At 36.4% G+C, this 24,379-nt stretch overlaps 1 protein-coding gene across 2 annotated transcripts in view; it reads left to right on the forward strand.

Annotated features, from left to right (window-relative positions):
- Nucleotides 1–24,379, forward strand: part of PTPRD (protein tyrosine phosphatase receptor type D) — a 566,636-nt gene that overhangs the window by 515,520 nt on the left and 26,737 nt on the right. For both annotated transcript variants that reach the window (XM_055578085.1, XM_055578084.1), the window contains exons 26-27: nt 1,551–1,670; nt 2,181–2,335. In XM_055578085.1, the coding sequence (XP_055434060.1) occupies nt 1,551–1,670; nt 2,181–2,335 (275 nt within the window). The remainder of the gene's footprint in view (nt 1–1,550; nt 1,671–2,180; nt 2,336–24,379) is intronic.

Raw genomic sequence — 24,379 nt, forward strand, 5'->3', positions numbered from 1 at the left:
AATATTCTCCTTAAAGAATTATCTTTCCCTTGTGTTATTTTTAAGTTAGAGCATATGATAGAAATATGAAACAAGAATATTTTGTGCATCTATAAATGCAAGCCTTTAAAAAAAACTTACTAAGATATAATTCTCCATTTTTATGGTGAACCACTTTTGTTCGTTTTTCTTGAAATAGATAATGTTTGTGTGGGTCTCACAGTTGAGATAAAGGCATAGGAGCAGACCTTGAGAACGCAGTCTCTGCCTTCCTGTGTAACTGTACCTTTTCTTTCATCTTGTCTAGGAAACTGTGTAGAGGATTAACCCTCTCCCTTTTCACAAGTTCTGGTATCTACACAGAAAGAGGCTGACTCTGAGCAGCAAATGCTTTAGTTGTGAAACAGAAAATTACAATGTTATTTACAGAATGGTAATAATATTTATATTCAACATAAAAGCAAATAATTACCTAGTAATTCTACTTACTGAGCCAAAAATCCAAGTACCTATGATAATGCCTCATTGCTTTTGTTTAAATCCAAAGATCATAATTTTCAAGTATTTTTCAAGTAGAAAATGTACTAATATGAAATAGTACTAGATTTGTTTACCTAGACATGCATTTTAATTGGCTTCAACTAAGAACTACTCCCATTTTTTTTCTTTTAATCTGAAATGGAAAGGGTAAATATATTCTAATGTATCGTCTTACTAGAAAATAGTGTTATCTTTGCTCTTTTTCATTACACTTTTTAATGCCCAAAGGCACATTCAGTAAATTCGAGGCATACAGCAGATTTGGAATTATTCTTTGTTGCATATTAAATTAATTGCATTGAATACTTTTTACGTGCTTTTCTTGTCCAACTTCACATAATCACTGTAGATTATTCATCTAAAATGAATGGGTTTTAAATTATTTAAACTTTGCCACTGCTAGTGGGTGACCCTCCGAGACTTTTTAAAGAACAGACAGCTCTTTTCCCCCAGACTTTACATATTTCATTTGTTTTTGATACACATACCATTTATCTTGTATTAAAGAAAAATGCTGTGTTGTTTGTTATACTTTGACAGATTTACAAATTATTTCTACTTTTCTTTTAAACAAGCATATTTCGAGATAGCTCAAGATGAAATTGTTTGTGCCTTTTAAACCTTGATGGATGAACACTAACTATCTCACCATGTCATTTAAGTGCCTAAGTGTAATCTTTCTGAAGCGATTCTTAACGTCTATCGTAGAACAATTTTGTGTTTTCTTTTCAAGTCCTCTGAAGTTTCAAATACCTCTCTCCTTATTCTACTTGGCGACAATCTGCAATTTATTTTTCTCCAGCAAAATTGAATCTGTTACTGCTTAGTATTCCTACCAGTTTGAAAAATGTGGTTTACATTGGCATCAGAGAAGTAATTTACATATATTGGGATAACAAGAATGCACGCCAGAAAAAGATCAACATAAAATGAAATGCAGAAAAGCTGTTTTCCTTCAACAGCAACTCAAAATAAAGCTAATAGAGAAATTGATGAGGCTCTGCCCTGAATGTGTCACTTGTTTCTTCTAGGTGAAGTGTGACCAGTATTGGCCCAGCAGAGGTACAGAAACCCATGGGCTGGTCCAAGTGACGCTGCTAGATACAGTGGAGCTGGCCACATATTGTGTTCGAACATTTGCACTTTACAAGGTTTGCTTTTTTCCCCCTCTCTTTCCCCTTTCCATTATTTAAAGAAAACTTCTTTTGAGAAATCAAATATTTCAAGGCTTTACTTAAATCTTGATTCTACTGGCAACAATGAAGAATGAAATGATTCTTCCATTATCGCTCGGCAGTTTTTCTCCTTGTCTAGTGATTTGTCAATAAACATGGAACTCTTGCTCTGAATGAAAGTTTCGGCAAACAAAGACTGGATGAAGAAGAAATAGTTCTTTCTGCAAAATATGACAGGAGCACTCCTGATAGTTAAACCTGAGAAATGGAATGCTTCTCACCTAGGAATTTTGTCTTCCTGAGCAAATATTTGTCATTTACAAATAGCTTGTAGTTACAACTCCAAAGAGTATTTCTTCCCAAGGAATACAGGATAGGGGAAGGAATTAAGAGAACACATCTACATGTTACCTTTTCCATGTTATTACACATCATACAACTTGAGGCTAAGAACACAGAATTTCAATCACTGTTCTTACTTCACAGAATGGTTCAAGTGAGAAGAGAGAAGTTAGACAATTCCAGTTCACTGCCTGGCCTGATCATGGTGTTCCAGAACACCCAACACCTTTTCTGGCTTTCTTACGGAGAGTCAAAACCTGTAACCCTCCTGATGCAGGTCCGATGGTTGTACACTGCAGGTAAGAACCTCTGAGAGCATTTTCCTCACAGTCAGAGCGTTTGTGGGGAAACACAAAACCGAATGATTTCTCGCTGGATATTATCTTTCTAACCTTTTGATACTCTGGGAGAGTAACTGGCTTTGTAAATGATACAGGGAGTATTTTTTGCTCAAATGAGGTCTATACTAACATCAATAGGAAGGATTTGATTGAGTGCATAGCTGACTCCCCAGCCCTGGGAGATAAAAGCAACTAGGGTTCATGCTGTTTTCTCTTTGGAGAAAACATAAGTACATTCTTTTGAAATATATATATATATATATATATATATATATACAAATTATCGTTTGATAGACTCTTGTGGGCTGGGCTGATACAAACTTTTTACTATTTATAGGGAAAAATGCTGAACAAAATAACATTATAAACATACAAGCTTACAGAGATCATTTGTTACTGCTTGAAGATGCCTTCTGCATATTAGTATTATCAAGTCACATACAAAAATATTCTATTTTGAGTTTTAAATTTTTATTTAATAAAATATGTACAAAGACCTATAGTTTGGAAGAATTTTTTTATGTACTCAAAAGTAATGAACCTGCATTTTTCTTAATGTATAATTTATTATTTTGTACTTAATTCTAACATTCTCTATATCGCCACTCAGATTCTACTATAAATGTGTTCATACATTTTTAATACTAAACTGATTTCTCCCAGTTTTCTGAATTCCCCTGAAGTGCCATTACTAACAGATTATTAAAGATATCTGGTCAGTTGTTTATTGCTATATAAATTACAGTTCATGTAACTTCATAGTAGTCTTTTGTAACCCAAATAATTCAAATACTTAGAAAATATATAAAAGAAGAAAAGAAGCATCTATCATAAACCACTTCTAACATGACTTAATAGTATAACTTTCATTCACATCCCATATTATACTATAGCATAATATAGTAGATTTTAGAAATAAGGTCTGTTTTTATAAAAAGCTGGCTACCATGGATAGGTCAGAATAAAAACAATAAAATTTACCTGACTAACCCATGCTAGAGGAGTGATGTTAAACAATGGCCTGGCAAATTCCAAACAAGATAATGTTTTATTTCTCTTTTCCAGCATTTTTACCCTAACAAAAACTGATAATAACATTACTCTTTATTCATTGAGTATTTTACAAATTCCAAAGCACTGCACCGTGCTTTACTTTTACTGTTTGATGTTCTTAGCAACAGTATATCAGATCAAGAGACGAGAACACAGAGTTTGGTTCAAGTAAGATAGTTGAGAAGTTGGAGGTACGATCAGCCTCACCTTATAATCAACTTCTTACTCCTCTTTAACAAGAATAGGGGTCTTTGAAAATCTATGTTGAAGTTGTTTTTTTTTTTTTTGCATGATTCTTAAATACTATAAATTATTGTTATTAATTTGAGCAAATTATTATTAATTGAGCAAATGCTTTTATATCATGAAATCAGATTTCTGGTTGGTTTTAGCAGGCTGTCTGTGTGTTCTGTTACACAAACATCTTTGCAGACCTCAAAGAGCCATTGAAACTGGTTGCATGGTGCCCCTGCTTGGCACAAAATCAACTTAATTATGAAAATCACACATGAAACATTTGCAGATGGAGTTTGGCCGCAGGAGAGAAAACAGGAAGTTTGGCCTCACTCAAGAAATGTTGCCCTCATAAGTCTCCTGGCAAAGATGCAGTTCACACAGAGGCATACATACATACACACAGGTGTATACACTTACACACAAAAAAAACACATACATTTATATATACAAAATAATAGAAACAAGAATTAGAGAAACCTCACATGTATGATAAGATATCTTGGCCTCTTGATTTAGAGAGGCAGTATCCACACAGCCAACTTCCAGAGCATCGTGAATCTTTGACTTGGTTACCTGTATGTTAAAACCCGCAAGCATAATTTTTTGGAAGGAGTGGCAGAGGATAGTCATTTCAAATAGCAAGTGCTCCTGTGGTATTCCAGCAATGCTGGTTTAAAAAGCTTCTCTAGGCAGGAAGGAAACTGCAGAAAGTGACGCTATCCGTGTCGCAAAGGAATCCTGATTAGTTACCATGAGCACTGTTGCAAATAATCACAGAAAATACTCTGGAGTTTAAATACTGAACTTCATGATTTCTCTTATGATGGACTTGAATTTTTTTTTACTAAATGATGAAGTAGTAACAAATTCAAAGTAAGTCTAAGCCTTCTGCCAAACAGATCCTTTGAGAAAGAAGTTTCTGAAAGAAGACTGGGGGCAGAAATGGGATGGGACTGGAAAAGGAGAAAATTAATTTCCCTGAAATAGTTTTGTCTAAGCAATAAAAGTAGCAGGACTAAAAAATCATTATGAATAAACTAAATTCTAATGATCAATAATAAAAAGGACTTATGAGAACAGACTAGTACAAGCAGAGACAAGACCTTAGAAGGTCAAGGAGAAGGACAGACTTGACAACATTCCTAAAAGAGCTAATGTCTGGTTCAACAAGTATGGGGGAAAAAAGTCACTTCATACAGAACATGTAGTCTCCACAGTGAGAGTGCACACTCTGATCTTGGAAGCTAAGCAGGGTTACTACTTGGATGGGAGAATGCACACTCTGAGAGAGAGCCTGCCTGAGCAAAAACTCTGGTTTGTTCACTTATTGGCTGTGTGCCTCTGGGCAGTTCCTTCCTATCTGTGAGCCTCTGCTTCTTCATCTGTAAAATGGGGTAACATTAGTCTTAGCAGTAAGAATTTAATGAAGATTAAATGAAATGATAGGAAATGATACACATAAAGCACTTAGGACAGAGCATTTTATAAAGTGTGCAAGAATGTTATTTATACATGAATTGTGGAGTGTTTTCAAAGATGGTATATTTCTAATTTTAGGGAGAAAAATTCAACAAGAACTTGGATATTATCTATATGATATGGGTCATTCACCCTATGAATAACCAGTTGTTTATAAATATCAACTATTTAATTGAATACAAATTTAAAAATTTAGATATTTTCCATCATAGAAATACCATCAGATATTTCACAGTGACAGAGAACACTTTAATGATATGGCTTTAGAATCTTTGATAGTAATAAATATGTTTTCAAGAAAGACCAAAGAAACCATTGAACTCTTAAAATGAAGCTGTTAAGAATACATAGAAATTAATCCTGCCGTTCTAAAGGCCTTCAAGATAAAGACTAAACTTCTTAGTATTACGTTTATCATCGAGGCCAATCTCACCCTTGGTGCCTCGTTGTTCTCTCTCGCACCACCCACCACTAGGTATATATTTTAAGCATAATACTCTCATCTCTGACTCTCAGCAAATGACTTTATCCACTCTAGCATTTTACCTGTTTCCTTTTTCTACCTGATGATGTGTATCCTTACTTCATAATCTAACTTACATCTTACATAGTACTTCCTATGTTATGGCAAAGGCTGCAGACTGGCCTTGGATGACCCTGCTAATATACACGATTTTTTTTCTTAACTTTGAACTTGAATGTCTTTAAGCTGGCATGCACTGTCCAGTTTTCCAAATTCTCCTCACTCTCCTCACTCATTTTTTTTTAACACACAATTCAGTTTATCTATTTATAAGAACTGTTTCATCTTATAGACATTTGAGTTGAAACCCAGACTTTTAAGCTCATTCCCCACTCCTCTTCTCATAGGAAAAATTGAAGCTTTTATTCTCTGAGCTCTCATAAAATAGGTTCACACTTAGCTTATTCAGCTCTGTGTGTGCAGATCACATATGTCATGCAGTCACAGAGGGCATGGACTATACGGATTATGCATGACCGTATCTCAGCTTTTACATTGTAGTAGGTGCTGATAGTTGCTTGATGAAGTTAATTGGATTCCATATGGCATTTTTAGGAATATTTACAGAAAGAGTATGATAATTTCAAGGCTGCACTGTTTTGGTTTTTTAACCGGAGACTATATTTTTGTCTCCTTATGTTGGAGTAACTTTTCAGAGCTTAATTAAGTTGCCTGTATCATTCTAATACAGATTTCTGAATCCCCTTTTCTACTGCTGTATCCTTTATGTTCTTTCCCACATACCCTTTCATTCTTCAGTTAAATACAGACATAGATCTCTGCTTATTTAGCCACAATAATAGTTAAGGATATTGAACCATTCATCCACATCAGATAATCTTTCCTCTAACTGGAGAGGCCTTTCTCTAAGTGTTTTATGTGTGTTGCTTTATTTTCCTCCTTATCGTCTGCAGAGGTAGGAATCCTGATTCTTCCATCACACGTATACAAAAAAAATAAATAAATAAAATAAAACCCACAAGGCAAGAAGAGTCAACTTAATTGTCTAAGCTCCTGCCACTCGTGGTGCCAGAGCCATTATGTGCTCCAGGGTTACCAGTCTTATAAATCAAGTAACTTTTCCAGTTTATCCATTACTTGCTTGTTCTCAGCTTCTCCTTTGGCCAGCCACGTGGAGGGCATTTCACTTTGAGACTCATCCTGATGACTTGGTCAGCAGGAGAAACTTCTTCCTTTCTGACTCCACATCACATTGAAATGCTAGCCTTTATTTCACTCTTTCTATGTGAAAGGTGATTGCTAGCAAATGAGTTTCTTCTACCACTTAATCTTTTTAACATAATCACAACAGTTACAAATCAGTGCGCCATTACTATTTTCCAAGTAGTACTAAGCCCTCAGGTGTTCACTCATTTAATCTACTAAACAATATATTTTACCTGTGAGTCATATTTAAGCACAGGGAATTATAGGTAATTTGCCCAGAATCAAACAGCTCATAAACTAAGGCCATATTTCAAAGTCCATGACCTGCTTACCCACCATTATATCCAGTTCAGACTTTTTCTTGTTGAGTTTACCTTAGTTCCTTATACTTAATGTCTTGTAGATATCTGTTGACCACATGGTTGCCAGGTGGATATTTGCAATTATCTCTACAAATATCGTCTCAGTGTTAGAGACATGCCATATTTTTTTCCTTATTAATAAAATTTGGTTTTGAAAGAGACTAAGGAAGGGAAGTTTCAGGCTATTTCATAAAATTATACATTGCATTTAAGCATATCATATCATTTCAGTCATCCTCTTAGGAAATAAAGACACTTTCTTTTTCCTTTTTCAGCCCTATTTGTGTTGTTTTTTTAGAATTGGTGGTTTATTTCTAATGGTATCAAAGGGATACAACAGCTGATTTTCTCTAAGTATTTGTTTCTTGTTAGTTGAATTCAGTTCAGTCACTCAGTCATGTCTGACTCTTTGTGACCCCATGGATTATAGCACACCAGGCCTCCCTATCCATCACCACCTCCTGGAGTTTACACAAACTCATGTCCATTGAGTTGCTGATGCCATCCAACCATCTCATCCTCTGTTGTCCCCTTCTCCTCCCTACTTCAGTCTTTCCCAGTATCATGGTCTTTTCAAATGAGTCAGTTATTCACATCAGGTGGCCAAAGTATTGGAGTTTCAGCTTAAGCATCAATCCTTCCAATGAATATTCAGCACTGCTTTCCTTTAGGATGGACCGGTTGGATCTCTTTGCAGTCCAAGGGACACTAAAGAGTCTTCTCCAAAACAACAGTTCAAAACCATCAATTCTTTGATGCTCTGCCTTCTTTATGGTCCAACGCTCACATCCATACATGACTATTGGAAAAACCATAGCTTTGACTAGATGGACCTTTGTCGGCAAAGTAATGTCTCTGCCTTTTAATATGCTATCTAGGTTGATCATAACTTTTCTTCCAAGGGAGCAAGTGTCTTTTAATTTCATGGCTGCAGTCACCATCTGCAGTGATATTGGAGCCAAAAAATAAATAAATAAAGCCTGTCACTGTTTCCGCTGTTTCCCCATTTATTTGCCATGAAGTGATGGGACCAGTGCCAAGATCTTAGTTTTCTGAATGTTGAATTTTAAGCCAAGTTTTTCACTGTCCTCTTTCACTTTCATGAAGAGGCTCTTTAGTTCTTCTTCACTTTCTGCCATAAGAGTCCTGTCATCTGCAAATCTGAGGTTATTGATATTTCTCCCAGCAATCTTGATTCCAGCTTGTGCTTCCTCCAGCCCAGTGTTTCTCATGATGTACTCTGCATGTAAGTTAAATAAGCAAGGTGACAATATTCAGCCTTGACATATACTGTTCCCAATTTAGTACCAGTTTTTTGTTCCATATCCATTTCTAACTATTGCTTCCTGACCTGCATACAAATGTCTCAAGAGGCAGGTTAGGTGGTCTGGTATTCCCATCACTTGAAGAATTTTCCAGAGTTTGTTGTGATCCACACAGTCAAAGGCTTTGGCATAGTCAATAAAGCAGAAATAGATATTTTTTCTGGAACTCTCTTGCTTTTTTGATGATCCAGTATATCATCAAATTTGGCAATTTGATCTCTGGCTCTTCTGCCTTTTCTAAAACTAGCTTGAGCATCTGGAAGTTCATGGTTCATGTACTGTTGAAGCCTGGCTTGGAGAATTTTGAGGATTAATTTACTAGCATGTGAGATTAGTAGAATTGTGTCATAGTTTGAACATTCTTTGGCATTGCCTTTCTTTGAAATGGGAATGAAAACTGAGCTTTTCCAGTCCTGTGGCCACTGCTGAGTTTTCCAAATTTGCTGGCATGGTTAGTGCAGCACTTTCACAGCATCATCTTTGAGGATTTGAAAGAGCTCAACTGGAATTCCATCACCTCCACTAGCTTTGTTCATAGTGATGCTTTCTAAGGCCCATTTGACTTCACATTCCAGGATGTCTGGCTCTAGGTGAGTGATTATACCATCATGATTTTCTGGGTCGTCAAGATCTTTTTCATATAGTTCTTCTGTGTATTCTTGCCACCTCTTCTTACTATCTTCTGCTTCTGGTAGGTCCATACCATTTCTGTCCTTTATGGTGCCCATCTTTGCATGAAATTTTCCCTTGGCATCGCTAAATTTAAGAGATCTCTAGTCTTTCCCATTCTATTTTTTTCCTCTATTTCTTTGCATTGATCACTGAGGAAGGCTTTCTTATCTTTCCTTGCTATTCTTTGGAATTCTGCATTCAAATGGGTATATCTTTCCTTTTCTCCTTTGCCTTTTGCTTCTCTTCTTTTAAAGCTATTTGCAAGGCCTCCTTAGACAACCATTTTGCCTTTTTGCAGTTCTTTTTCTTGGGGATGGTCTTGATTCATGCCTCCTGTACAATGTCATGAACCTATGTCCCTAGTTCTTCAGACACTCTGTCTATCAGATCTAATCCCTTTAATCTGTCTGTCACTTCCACTGTATAATCGTAAGGAATTTGATTTAGGTCATACCTGAATCGTCTAGTGGTTTTCCCTACTTTCTTCAATTTAAATCTGAATTTGGCAATAAGGAGTTCATGATCTGAGCCACAGTCAACTCCCAGTCCTGTTTTTGCTGACTGTATAGAGCTTCTCCATGTTTGGCTCCAAAGAATATAATCAATCTGATTTCTATATTGACCATCTGGTGTGTCCATGTGTAGAGTTTTCTCTTGTGTTGTTGGAAGAGGGTTTTTGCTATGACCAGTGTGTTCTCTTGCCAAACCTGTATTAGCCTTTGCCCTGCTTCATTCTGTACTCCAAGACCAAATTTGACTGTTACCCCAGGTATTTCCTGACTTCCTACTTTTGCATTCCAGAATAAATTGGGATGAAGGTATAATTTCATTGAGTCTGCTTAAAATCTTGACTCATGATACTTACTCTGAGTCATAGTAACCCCTTTTAGGACCAAGGGAATATACTTTCTTCATAGGAGAAATGTATTCATTTAGGAATAAATATGAAACAAGGTTAGATCAAGACCTTTCTTCATCTGTCTTTTAAATGAAACAGTTCCCAAAGAGAGTAAAATAGAACTTCTGAGAGTAATTTAAATCTTTCACATCATAGAATCAAACCAGTCTTCAAAACTGAAAGGAACAGGAACTGTGGGCCAGATGTAGCTAATGTCCTAGAAGCATCAATGGACCACAAAGGGTGACCCAGTAAAAATCAAATGACAAGTTGGGATTGGAACAATTCCTCAGATCCAATCTTCATAATACTTTCTGACTTTATAGGTGAAAGCATAACCAAGAACTACTTAGGTCATATTCATAGCATAACCCTTTACTCCTAATTCCTACCCAATATTGATAAAAAAAAAAAAAGCCTTTTCAAGGTCAAAGGATTTTAGAAAGTATTGCATATGAGCATAAAAATAAAAGACCTTGTAATCTAAAGGCGCTAAGCATGCTATGGAAAATTATTTAATGCATTTTTAACCATTCATTCTAAATTTCATCCTTTATCCTTCCCAGTTTTCCATTCAAATATCTCTTTAGATCAAAGTCCATAAGTATTGCCAAAGCATGTGATAGTTTTGAGATGCTGACAAGTATGAACCATAGACCCATATTTTCCTTAAAGCTGGGATTCATTTTCACATATAAATTAAGTAATAAGAGACTCTAGCCTTCTACAGATGAAAGACTGGATTGTTAAAAGTACCAACATCTCTGGATAAGAAAATGGGTAGAGTATACAAATTTATGGAAACATTTTAAGGAGAGAAGAAATAATTATGCCATGTGGAAACTATTATGCCAGATTCTGTTCTTATATATCAATAATTCTGCATTAAAAAAGCAAATTTTTAGCTAATGAAACAACATGGTGATATAAAACAGGAGGCCAGATCCTCCACACTGTGATGTCACAATCCTGTAAGAGAAAAACACCTTGCCTCCCTGAAGTAGTTTAAAAGTAAGTGAATCAAAAGAAAGCATTAAAGGAAATTATATAGTGGCCCCATGGATATAAAGTTTAAAACACAAACTGAAGGAGTTTGGGGTACTGGCTATCTAAAATGGAAAATTTGCTTGAAAAGTAGCATTATAAAGGCAGTAGAGGAAAAGTAAGACCAATATTACAAGGAACTAACTTCAAAGTCATACATTAGGGTTTATAATATAAAAAATGCCTTCCAGGGCAACTGAGAAACTATCACCTTTCCATTTTCATTCCACACCCAAGAACAAACAAATCACTTTTATGTAGGCGTGTGACAATTTACAGAGCATCTCCCACTATTTATTCAGTTTAATTCTAATAAGGAGAATGGTACATTGCAATATTAATATCTACACAGATAAGGAAACTGAGACTGAACAGTCTTAATTTGCTAGAGTGACTTGCTGCACATCACATTTTTAAGTAGTTAGTGGAACATCTGGGCAAGAACTGATGTTTTATGATTCCAGGTCTTCTCTTTGTTTGTACCTTAACTGCCATTCTCTATTTTGCTCCATTTTTGTTACACATGAGAGCAGACTAGGCCCCAGCTAATAACAGAGGTGGCTTTTTAGCAGATCTGAAAGCCCCTTTGGAGGCAGCATTGCATGATGGTGAGTACTGTGCATTTGAAGTCAGCTTCCTGAAGTTCAAATCTCAGCTGCTCCATGTACTATGTCCATAACCTTCAGCAAGTTAATTAAGCTAAGACTTGACTTCTGTTCAGTAAAATGGGATGATGATAGTATGTCCTTCATAGTATTGTCTATAAAAATTAAATAGGATGGTATGTGTAAAGTGATAATTAGCCACCAACCTGCCTCTTTAGTCGGTAAATGTTTATCGTTTTGATGTTTGTATTAACATTAAAACACATTATGTGTTTTCAGTTCAGTTCAGTCGCTCAGTCGTGTACCCTACATAAAATATGTGGTTATTTAAATTGACTTTATTATTATAAAACAACGAAGAATACTGTCAAACAAAAAAAAGGAATATGAGCTTGACTTCTATGAACTTTGTGATCTAGATGAGTAGAAAATGAATGTGTATGTGCATTTACCTAGAAAGTGAGTAGCAGCTAGAATATTTAATACTAAAAATGCAGAAGTACTATAATAATTATTTCCTTGCACCAAAAAAATTTATTAGAACAGATTGTGACTATAAGACCAGTTTTCTCAATTCAACATTGTTGAGATTTGAGTCATGCAATTTTTGTTTTGAGGAACTGTCCTATTCATTGTAGGAGGTTTAGCAAGATCCCTGGCCTCTGCCCACTCCCTACAGATGCAACAACCAAATATTTCTTCAACCATTGCTGACTGTCCCCTTGGGGGTAAAGTCAATCCAATTGAGAACCATAGCTATATGACAATGAAACTGATTTTTGATTGCAGCAGAATATATGCATCCAAGTGATAGCCCACCTCAAAGCTTTAAATCTTGAAAACCCTTCTTTGAATGACTCTCTTATTTTAAGCTTAGGAGAACTTCTCTCTGAGACTTACATTAAGAATCACGTTTTAACTTTTACAGAGAACTAGACTAATTACTTGAAAAATCATACAACAATACTCCCTACCTTGATCACCAACCATACAAACCAAGACTTGACTGTAACTGTCTCTTGGTACTTAAAAAAATAAATAAATAAATAACCAATTCCAATATCACTAATTATCAGAGACATGCAAGTCAAAATTACAATGAGGTATCACCTCACACCAGTCAGAATGGCCATCATTAAAAAGTCTATTAACAATAAATGCTGGAGAGAGTGTAGAGAAATGGAAACATTCCTGTGCTGTTGGTTGGAATGTAAATTGGTCTTGCCACTATGGAGAACAGTATGGAGGTTCCTTAAAAAAACTAAAAGCAGAACTACTATATGATCCAACAGTCCCACTTGTGGACATATATCCTGAGAAAATCATAAATCCAAAGAGGTACATGCACCCCATTGTTCACTGCCACACTATTTACTACAGCCAAGACATGGAAGCAACCTAAACGTCCATTGACGGAGGAATGGATAAAGAAAATGTGGTACATATAAACAATGGAATATACTTAGCTTTAAAAAGAACAAAATAATGTCACTTGTAGCAACATGTATGGGCCAAGATATTATTATACTAAATAAAGTGAAGTAAGTCAGACAGAGAAATATATCATATGTCATATGTGGCATCTAATTTTTTTTAAGTGATACAAATGAACTTATTTACAAAACAGAAACAGACTTATAGATATTGAAAACAAAGTTATGGTTATCAAAAGGGAAACATTGGGAGGAGGGATAAATCAGGAGCTTGGGATTTACATACACACAGAACTATATACAAGATAGATAACCAAAAAGGACCTACTGTTTAGCACAGGGAACTTGACTCAATATGCTGCGATAACCTATATGAGAAAAGAATCTGAAAAAGAATGAATATATGTGTATGTATTACTGAATCGCTTTGCTGTACACCTGAAACTAACACAACTTTGTAAACCAACTATACCCCAATAATTTTTTTTTTAATTCCACCTTCAAGGACAAAAATGTGCCACCATTAGGCAATTCAAAAGAACAGGTGATAGGCCCTCAACTCTGTTGCCAAAAAGGAGTTCCAAAAAATCTTTTACCCCATGGCAGCACTGCCGCAATAAATCTTCAGGCTCCGAAGGTGGCTACTTTTATGGGCTATGCCGATCTTTCTTGCTAGGATATCAGTCACATTGCTTCATGTCCATGCTTGGTATGAACGTCCTGCATTCTGGCAGTTCAAAACCTTAAGCCCTCAGAATGCTCTTAAGTGGCCTATGACTGTCCCCTTTTTTCAAAAATCTAATGGAAGCCAAAATAAAACATTAGATGGATATTAGAAAAGTGCGTCATAATATCAGACCCCCTGCTCAAACTTGCAAGTCCTGAAATCCCTTGCTCTTCTTTGGGGGTAGATATTTCTGGGACAGCATTCTATTTTTTAAATCATAGATTTTTATTGAAGATAAGCTTTTTTGTAAAATAATCAAATACTTTTATTATTTTCTATACCTTCTTCCAAGGGGACCTGAGAAGTCTCTCCTCATCTTACCTCCCTCTATAATTCTCCTTCTCCCCTTCCAAAAAAGTCTTTCCTTTCAGTCCACTGAGAGAGGGTCAGTAGTTGAGACTTTTACTGGCCAGAGTGGAGCTTGTATAAAAAGAATGAGATGAGATGGGGCGGGCTTAACTGTGGTTCCTTCATTTTAATGATAAAGGCTAAAGACCTTCTTGTTCAAATTTAATATTTTAAAGGAGAGGATTATGAAAATTATAATTATTATGAGAAAGTATTCTTTCTCTATTCTTTTATTTTTTTTTTCAGGTTGGGTTGGTTTCGAGCATTGAGCTTTTTTTTTTTTTTTCCAAATTGTGACCATATTTCTGTTTCTGGTAAATCTGTGTGTCTTAGGAGCTGGCATCTCTTCTGAAAAGGACAGTATATCTATCACTTAACCATCACTGCTATAATTACCAACCCAAACTGATAAGGTTAAAACCACCAGAGGCTATTAGTTCTTATTCTTCTGTGCGTCCACTTGGGGCCTGGGCAGGAGTCATCTGCTGGTGTCTCCTGAGTTCTCCTGTGCAGCCAGCTAGAAAGGCTGACAAAATGGGGCCTTTGTGTCCCCACAGCCTTTCATCCTGGTCTGTTGGTCTCGGGGTTCTGGGAATCAAAGGAGAAGCTTCCAAGGCTTTTGGAGGCCAAGCCTTGAAGGTCACCTATCATCCCTTCCACCACATTCTTTTGCTCGGAGCAAGGCCAGCTTAGATTCATGGAGTGATGAAACAAGACTGTACTTCTTGAAGGAGAGAGAAGTAACAAGTAATGTGTGGCCTCATTTATCCCACCACTGAGTACTGCCTAGCCGAACCTTTTTTCTTGACTGATGGAGCTCTTCTCTCTCCTCTTACCTCTCACAAGCTTGGCTAAGTCCACTGTGGATTTCCCTCCTAAGGCTAGATGGGAGGGGAAAATGTACTCTCTCCCTCTACCCCCAACTCCTGTCCACCCTAAAATACAGAGGTTTTTAAATATAGGAAGTAGTTTTTTGCTTTTTTTTTTTTAAGTGGAGGAAAAGTCAGTGTAATTTGTTTCACAACTGCAACTGATTATTTTTGCTGAGATATCAGCTTGTGTGGTGGGAAACTCATACTCTTGACTCCCATTTCATCCTGCCTCAAAAATATTTCCCTTACATCTTCCTGTAATTTAGGATTTATTTGAGTTAATAGGCTTCTCCTTAAATTCAAAAATTAAGGGAGCATTATTTACTCACAGTGAATTATAGATCTAGAAAGAATATTTCAAGCCTCCCAGACACTCCCCACTCCTTTCTCTCTCTGCCTCCTTCCTCTCTCTCTTTCTCTTCCCACCCTCCTTCCCTCCCCACTCCTCTTTAATTTCAGAGATAGGAAAATAAAATGACCTCTAAGAAGGCTGACAACTTTCCCACAGATTCTTACTGGACTCAAGTCTACCAACGGCTAATCCAATATGTTTCCCACTGCATTATGGTCCTTTTAATTGTATTCAAATCAACTTAATTAAGGATTCCCCAGCTTATTTTCTAGCTGAATTAGGAACATAATCAGAAAGCACATGTATAACCTATGTAATGGCAAGGAGGCGCTATGGTGAGAACTAAGATGATCAGAGTAGATAACTTGGATGCGTTAAGTTCATTAAGTATCACAGATCTTCAAGGTTGTGACTGATTGAAAGAAGGGGCAAATGCATAACTGGGGAGTACCCTGAATGTGCTCGAGACCCAGGTGGTCAGTAAGGCCAGAGCAGCAGAAAATAGTAGAGGGAGGCCAAGAGAGAGAAGAGACTGTCAGAGAGAAGCTCATCCAGCTATGAAGTGAGGTCTGGAGCCGTGATGGTGGAAATCACTTCAGGCCACTGAGAATGGCTTTGCATGCTGTCTTGGCAGCCCTGCTTTGGTTTGCAGTGGCTGCCTCGTGTATGTGCTACTCCCATTGGAGCTCTCGCTTGGCTATGCCCGTGGCTGTAGTATGAGCTTTTATAGTGGCCATATGCCTGGGAGGCTCCTCATCTACAATTTCCTCATTCCAGGCTCCAGCCAAGTACAGCAGATGCTATTGTTACCTCTTCTATTGAATAAAATAGGAAGCAAAGAGAGAAAGAAATTTGTCAATATTGTTTTTCTACTGGAACTGAAATAAAAACTGTGTGTGGTATATTGTCCAATAGCAGCCCATGTGTCAAATCCCCATTTTGTGTAACACACTTACAGAAGATAAGAATCTGCCCTTATGTTTCTTAACATAATGTAAATGACCTTCCTCCTTCTACTGTAGATGTGTTACAATTATAGCCATTCAGGCTCCTCAGCTTGGATCTGTGCAGTTGCTTGCATTTGCAAAGCCTTTGCCTCTGACCATGCCATCTGCTGGGATCACTCATGTTTCCTTAACACACTCATGGGGTTTGTTGTATGCCTGAAATCTAACTGTGCAAAACTCTGAAATCTTCCATATAAATAAACAAATGTTTAGCAAGTATTTTTAAACCTTTGCTTGATAAGTAACATTAACAAGGTACATTTGCATTTCTAAAGTCAGTACAGCTGCTGAGAGAATTTCTTGTTGCAGAAACATGAAGTGACACCAAAATCAGAAGAGAATCCCTTTTGAAATAAAAACTTGCATGGGGAAATGCTCTCTGTGCTGTGGACAAACCAAACGACAGTAAATTAAGCTAACAGAAAGGCCCACGTTTGGAATAGGACATATCCGGTTGGGGGGTGGGAGGATAGTCTTAAGACTCTATGTCACTGGACCCCCACCACATGCGAGTATTAAACCTTTCTGACAGCCTAAATATGAAACGGATGGGCCTGCAAAACTCCTGTTGATGTCCTGTACAATTATTGCTCTGCTCTCAGCAGCCTAGTTAGGTGTAATGTGAATTTCTTTCACAGAATGGGATAAGAAGAAACCCTCAAATATAACACAAAATACAGGTTCATTTTGCCAATCTATGAAATAAGTAAGAAAACAGACAAAAGGGGCATTTAATTTCTTCCAGAAGTGCTACCTGATTTTTTTGCCATTGTCTCCTGTTTTTCTATTTTCTGTTTTTTTTTTCTCCTCTTGAATCCATAACTACCCCCAGATTTGTATGTAAGAGATGCAGGTTGGAGTTCCTTTTGCTATCTGTATTTTTTGACCTAACTGCTGTGGCGTCTGGCCATAAAGAGCAGCGCTAAGTGGTCAGCGCTAAGGTCATTAGGTCCTTCATGCTCCTGAGGTAGGACTGTTACTGAGATTTGGCCTACATTCTACTGCCTGCTTGAAAACATATTTGAAGAGTTTGAGTACACTATCCATTAAGATAAGATTCAGGTTGGCTATTCTAAGTGAATACAGAAAGTAAATATACAAAAGATGCAACCTCAGTAGGTCACTATGCTAAGCCTCTAAATTTTATCCAGAGCCAGGCTGTTAGATTGTAATATAGACAAAGGTGGACCATGAATCATCTCAAAATATGAGGTAGGTTTCATATACATCCTGGAACCCCAGATGTCAACTCTTCCTAAAGTAATTCATGCATAGCAGCAAATTTAAAAGTGCAAAGTAACAAATGAAGGCCCTGGAGCTGAATGCTTTCTGGGTAAGTGTGTGCTACTAAGAAAAACCAGAATTCAATGACTTTCACCACACGTTTAGCTTTTAGGCTAAGAAATGGAAATGGTGTACACAGAAAATTAAGAGATATTCTACTGCCCTGAAACTTTGATATCACATACAATCTCTTACCTGAGTTTCTACTTCTCTAAGAAGGTGGAAAACAATCTAGTAATTTGCCAAAGACATCTTATCTACAAGGGAAAACTGCATAAAATTTGGTATATTAAATGCTTATTTACTCACAGTTATGATGATGAGAAGCAGGAGGAGGAGGAATGTTGGTCTTATGGAAACCATAGTAACAAGTTTTATCTGACTGCCTTCAAATTTAGAGCCAACTTGGTTCACAGGTGATCAGTCATTCTAGGGAAAAACAAATACTGTATGATCTCTCTCATATGTCAAAAACAAAACAAAACAAAACACCACAATTTCATAGATAACCAGAACAGATAGGTGGTTGCCAGAAGGGGTGGGGGTAGAAGTTTGAGAAGTGGATGAAGGGGGTCAAAAGGTTCAAAAAATAAATGAAAATGTTAAACTTTGTCGACCTACATCCAACTCCAATTCTAATCAATTGAACAGAGAGCCTTGCTAACTCTGGACCCTTGCTCACCACTTATATTTGAAAAACCATAACCAATCATGTTGCAAACCACAAAAATTCTTTATAACCTATGGTTAACATTTCATCCCTTCTTTGTGTGTCTGGAAATGATTGACCGGGCTTCAGACTATTTTCTCTGATGTACTGCAGCCTGAAATCCAATTGTTATCTTGGTTCAATTAAACTCAAACTTATTGGTTTGTAGGACACAATAGTAAAGCCCAAGCTTAGCAAAACCTTTTCAGAATTCAGTAAGAAGCTCTGTGAATGCAGTCCAGTTACCAGAGCTATGTATGCATACCTCTGTTGTTGTGTTTATATTTCCTGAAGGCTTAAAAATCTGAGATGACAATTCTGCATGGATGTCATATTAATAGTGAATCTTTGTGGGATATATAATGTACAAAGGTACAACAATTCCTAAGATGGTCATCATGCCTTTTGCTGGATTCTCTGCCTATATTTCATAGAGATAATCTTATCAAGGAGCATTTCTAGAATGGTCACTTAGCTCATATGTCCTTTTAAAGGTACATCACATCACAATTTGGCTGTAACATTAAAAACTTAGGTACAGTCTTAGCTGTTAGAACTAGATTAATGGTTATAAGCAACATCTTTTTTTTGTTGTTGTTATTTCTCTCCCTTAGGGATCCTATATTTTTGGGGGGAGCTTTATATTAGGATGATAAAAAGGGGTTATTTTCTTACTCTTTTTTAGTTTGGACATTTCCAACTTACCCAAGAGTAGAGAGAATGTATAATGAACCCTCAAGCACCTATCACCCAGCTTCAGTTATCAACATTTCAGGCAGTGTTTATTAAATGGCAGTTCATTTTCTGTTTTTTTTAAAGGAAACTCATTACATAACTGCCATTCAACATTTGAGGTTTTAATAACCTGAGCAGCCTTATCTCAGGCAAATGCTCAAATTCCGTGGACAGATTTAATGTAAAGGGCACTCATTACCACTTTCTCAGCTTCATTTTAAGTGCTCCTGGACTATATCTCTTATGCTAGTATAATCTGTTATTCACTCTGCTTCTCTAAGTCTAGAGTCATATGGCATCAAGTTTTAAAGTGATTCCAGACTATGAAAACCGTGTCCCTCCATGAAAAACTTGTTCCCAAAACTATCGTTAGCAAATTTTAGCTTGCGGACATTTTTTTTAAGGGTTTTTATTTTGAAACTAATTTTTTTTTAGAGGCTCAGTCCATCCTAGGCCCTACCACTGATATTTAACATCTATGCTTTATACTCCCCTGACTAAAGCTGACTTCTTTTGATATATGAGAGTAGAGCTGAATTCAGAAATGATTAGCTACCTTATTTAGAAAAAAGAAAACAAAAGAGAACTATAAATAGCAGTTTTATAAATCCAAATTTTGACCAGTTCCCAAACAATTATTGACATATATAATCTGACAAATGATTTTCACACTCAATCTGGGTTCTATGAGAAGTCTGAACAGAGTCTACAGAAACAGAATTATGATTTGAACATAAAAAAGCCAGTCACTCTGAAAATTCAAGAAACTTCATCAAGGTATGTTCACCCTGAACCCTGATTTATTACCAGATGTTATGTGGAAGATATTTTCAATAGTCAAATTAGCATGGGTTAAACTAAGTTAAACTGTTTTACAACAGAATTTCTCAACCCTATAAAATATAATTTCTATTGAGAATTTCCAAGAGGGGATTTCTGAAACCTATTTAAATATGGAACTCTTCCCCTTCCCCTTGGATTTCCTCAAAGTATTCTAGGAAGTGCTATCATAAGAGATAATTTGGCTCAATGATAAAATAGGACCGTGGACATTAAGAGTAATTGTCTAATAAATCAGTAAATACAATGTATAGATAAATATAAGAAATATTTATTAAAACTAAACAATGCAGAGATTCAAACTGTTGAATATGGAGATGAAACAATGTGTCATCTTCCTCAAACAGCTTATAATAACCTATGGGGAAGATGCCTAAAACAATCAAGCCCATTCACAAGAAACCTTGATATGCATATATATATATATTATATATATATATATTATATATATATATAAAATATATATCCAGTTAAGACTCAGTCATTTAGAGAAAGCTTCATTAAGGCAAAGAAGCCTAAGATATTACATATTCAGTTATTAACTTCAAATGCATAATTATATATTATATTAGTTCATTAGTTTTTACATTCAGGACTAAGAGCTTTGAGTATGACATGGTTACTAGACTAACACTTTCACTTTCAAGAACTTTGAGTGTGACATACAGTTAATGCGTTGAGTCTATTTAATAGAGACAACATTCAATAGCTTTTCAACAACTTACATATTAGAATTCTTCTAGATTTTTTATAAACTATTTTCCATTTATTTATAGGTATCTTACCAATGCCTATCTCAACTGTACTTTTAAGGGAACAATAGAATGTCTTCCCAAAGCAGTTAATTTAGCTTTCATAAAAACAACTCTTATTTTGTAATCATATCTTATTAGTTTATTTAATATATACTTCAGTTATTGCACTAAAATAACTGACTGTTTTGGAATAAACACCATGGCATCAAAAAAGAACATAGCTATCCTAAAGGACAGCCTCCTAGTCTTTGGCAGACCTGGTGCAGTGAGCGCTAGACTGGGGCTTTTCGGAGGAAGGGGGAATTTGTGTGGCTTGGTTGGCAAATGGAGATCAAATAAGAAGATGTATACAGATATCTACATGCATATATTAATATGAATTAATTACTAGTAAGCCATATGCACATATTAAGGAACAAGTGAAGGAACAAACAATGATCACTACTTGTGATAAGGGAAATGTTTTGCATTTCTACCAAATTTGCAGATGATGCTAACGTTGCTGATCATGGGACTGCACTTTGAGAACCACTGGATTGTATCATCTTTAATGTCCCTTCCAAGTCTCAAACCTGATTCCATTGTATATGACTGTTTTTCCCCCCTCAGAGGATAGAAATCTGGAAATGAAATGGAATATTAGTTTCACAAATTCATAGTGTTAAATCTTTAGTATAACCATTCAAGAATAGGAAGGTTGCATATCTACTCTGACATTATTGGGCCAATTGATTTCAAATATTCAACTCTAGGTATTCAATTCATAGGAAAAGGAAGTAAGGAAATTAACATTTATCAAGAATTAGTTAAAAAACATTTTGCTAACAGTAGCCTTATAGGAGGAGCTACAGATGAGAAAACTAAGGCTCAGGGAAGATAAATAACCAAATATCATTTCTCTACAGTTGGAAAAGCCATTTGCCAAACTGACTCCTCACAAAACAAGCATCACAACAGATTACTTTCCCTATCATGCTTATGTGAAAATAAAGAAGTTGTTTTTGTTTTTGTTTTTTTTCCAATTCAACCAATACTTTATGTTTAAATTATTTTAACCAGTAAAAAGTGAACCTTCAAGGGGAAAAAGAAATGGTGTTTCAAATGTGGTATTTACTTTTATGGGCAAAAACTCAATTTCTTCCCCAGACTGTAGTGTCCAAATCTAACAGCTATGAGGTGAGAAATGGTGCCTAGGAGTTCACCATTGCATCCTTCTTTCCTGGAGCTATGTCCACATGAAACAGACACTCAGTAGGTATTCAACGGATAAGTGGACATTGAGTGAGAAAGTCAGTATCCAAAGCAATTCCATGGGCAAAGCCACACAAGAATGTGAAATGATATAATCTCTTACATAGGTAAAAAAATACTAAGAAAGCGTAGTGGCAGTATTTTTAAATGCCAAATAAAATGTTTTCCATTGTTACTGGGGGAGAGGCTGGGAATAGGCTATGGGGTCAATTTTTGTGGGTACCCAGCCCCACAGCTTGCTTTACATTCACCGTAAGGCTTTGTAAATGTTGACTCTGGGGGTTGCACTCTAATTAGCATTATGTCTGGTGTTCATGGAAATATATGCTGCATCCTGGAGAGTTATCGGGTTAATCAGCATCCCTTTCCCAATATCTTCCTCCCTATATGAGGTAGATTAAGTCTGAAAAGAGAAGCACTTACTGCTTCCAGAAAGGGAAGCACCATGTAGTGTCCCTGATGTTAACAAAAAGCTCATTTCCCTTGAATGGGTTCCTTACTAAGGAGCAGTTTGCTCATCCCTCATCATCACATTCCCTCCGTCTCCAGAACCAACAGACAAGAAATAAAACGAGCTATTGCTCTTCTCAAATGCAGTATATTTGCAGCTTATATGGTCTCTACTGAAACCAGCCTTGCTTTTCCCCTCTTCAGGGGATTCCAGTCCACTAAGGAAGGCAGCTTGGGGTCCCCAAATTGGCCTAGATTTCATGAGCGAGGCTGCCGAGGCGTTTGATGGAATGAACATTGCCAAGCTGTTCGTGCACCTCTTGGGGAGCTGCTAAAACGGGGCATTGCCTTTGAACAGAATCTTCCAGAGAAAATAGCTCTGATTTCAACAAACTTGTATTCCTCTTCTGGTAAACTTAAAGGAAAGCAGTTTGTCCACAGCAGTGATTGGAGAGCAAGGAAAAGAGTTGGTAGTTCCCAGAAACTCTCCCCTGCAGAAATAGGATTATCTCCACAGCAGCTTCCCTGGTAGCTCAGTGGTGAAGTATCTACCTGCCAATGCAGGAGATGCACAGATGCAGGTTGGGAAGATCCCTTGGAGTAAGGAATGGCAACTCAATCCAGTATTCTTGCCTGGAAAACCCCATGGACGGAGGAGCATGGTGGGCTGTACTATAGTCCATGGGATCGCCAAGAGTTGGATGTGACTTAGCGACTGAACGACAACAAAAGTGATCTCACAGCACGTTTGATTCCTCAGGATGGGCACTGATTATGGCAGACTTCTTAGTTCTGTGTAGAGAGTCTGATAGATAGATATCCCTGAGCTAATCCTTTAGTACATTAAATGCCCTGTCAGTTACTCAAATGTAGTAATTTATAAGTTTCTTTAATAAAAGGATAAATTTTCAGATGCTGCCACTCATCATCCCTATATTTGAATGCTTGTGAATATTTCTATATAATTATATTTAATACTCTAAACTGTAAATGCTATAATTTCCTTTGACCTATGTTGCAGTTAGAGATATTACTTGATCAGTGCTCTCAATGATTCATTTTACGTGCACATATTTAGTTAATTGGTTATTTTTTTTTCCTGCCTGTGTTTATATGTAATATACACTATAAGGGAAAAAGAAATCAGTCTGCTCACAGCTGAGTCTAGTAAAAGAGCAATTAGGGTCTATCAGAACAAACAGCTGTCAATAATGAGTTCTGAATTAAAATTACTAGCAAAGAAAGGAATCTAGACATCTGCAGGAAATGTGAAAATATTTTTATAACCAAATAGCTGATATCTGGACAGGGGTATCACTGAGTTTTCCCAGCTGTACCTGCAATGTATTTTGAAATATTCCCAGACTGAAAGAACACTGAAATTCACTGCATAAACGAAGCTGCATATTTTTGTAAATGTTGGCTGCCTTTAAACAGTGTGTATTTTGATTTCATGTAATCAGCATGAACACTTTCTATTTCAAACTATTTTGCTATGCCCCCAGTCATAAAGGAAGCTTAAAAATAGTTCTCTTTGTATTGTGTCTTTCCAATCAGGGTTCTATTGCTTGGATATTTTTCTTTCTGTCTTTGGAAGAGATACTTTTGGGTCTTATTACCTGGTATCTGATTTCTTCTTTTTCTCCTAAGAAAACTTGCAAGGTGGGCTTCTGGCATCTGAGTTTTATTACAAGATAATTTCATACATTTGCAGGTATCTGGAGATAGTAAAGTATTTTGCCTTTAAAAAAAAAGGCAACCTGTACATTTTTGCAAGCAGATGTACATTTTTGAAAGCAGACTTTGTGTTCCCCTTTGCACTGAAGTTTTAAGTCAGTTAGGTTAAAAAAAAAAAAAAAACTATTAAGAATGGA

This window comes from Bubalus kerabau, chromosome 4, assembly GCF_029407905.1.
Source record: "Bubalus kerabau isolate K-KA32 ecotype Philippines breed swamp buffalo chromosome 4, PCC_UOA_SB_1v2, whole genome shotgun sequence".
Lineage (NCBI taxonomy): Eukaryota > Metazoa > Chordata > Mammalia > Artiodactyla > Bovidae > Bubalus > Bubalus kerabau.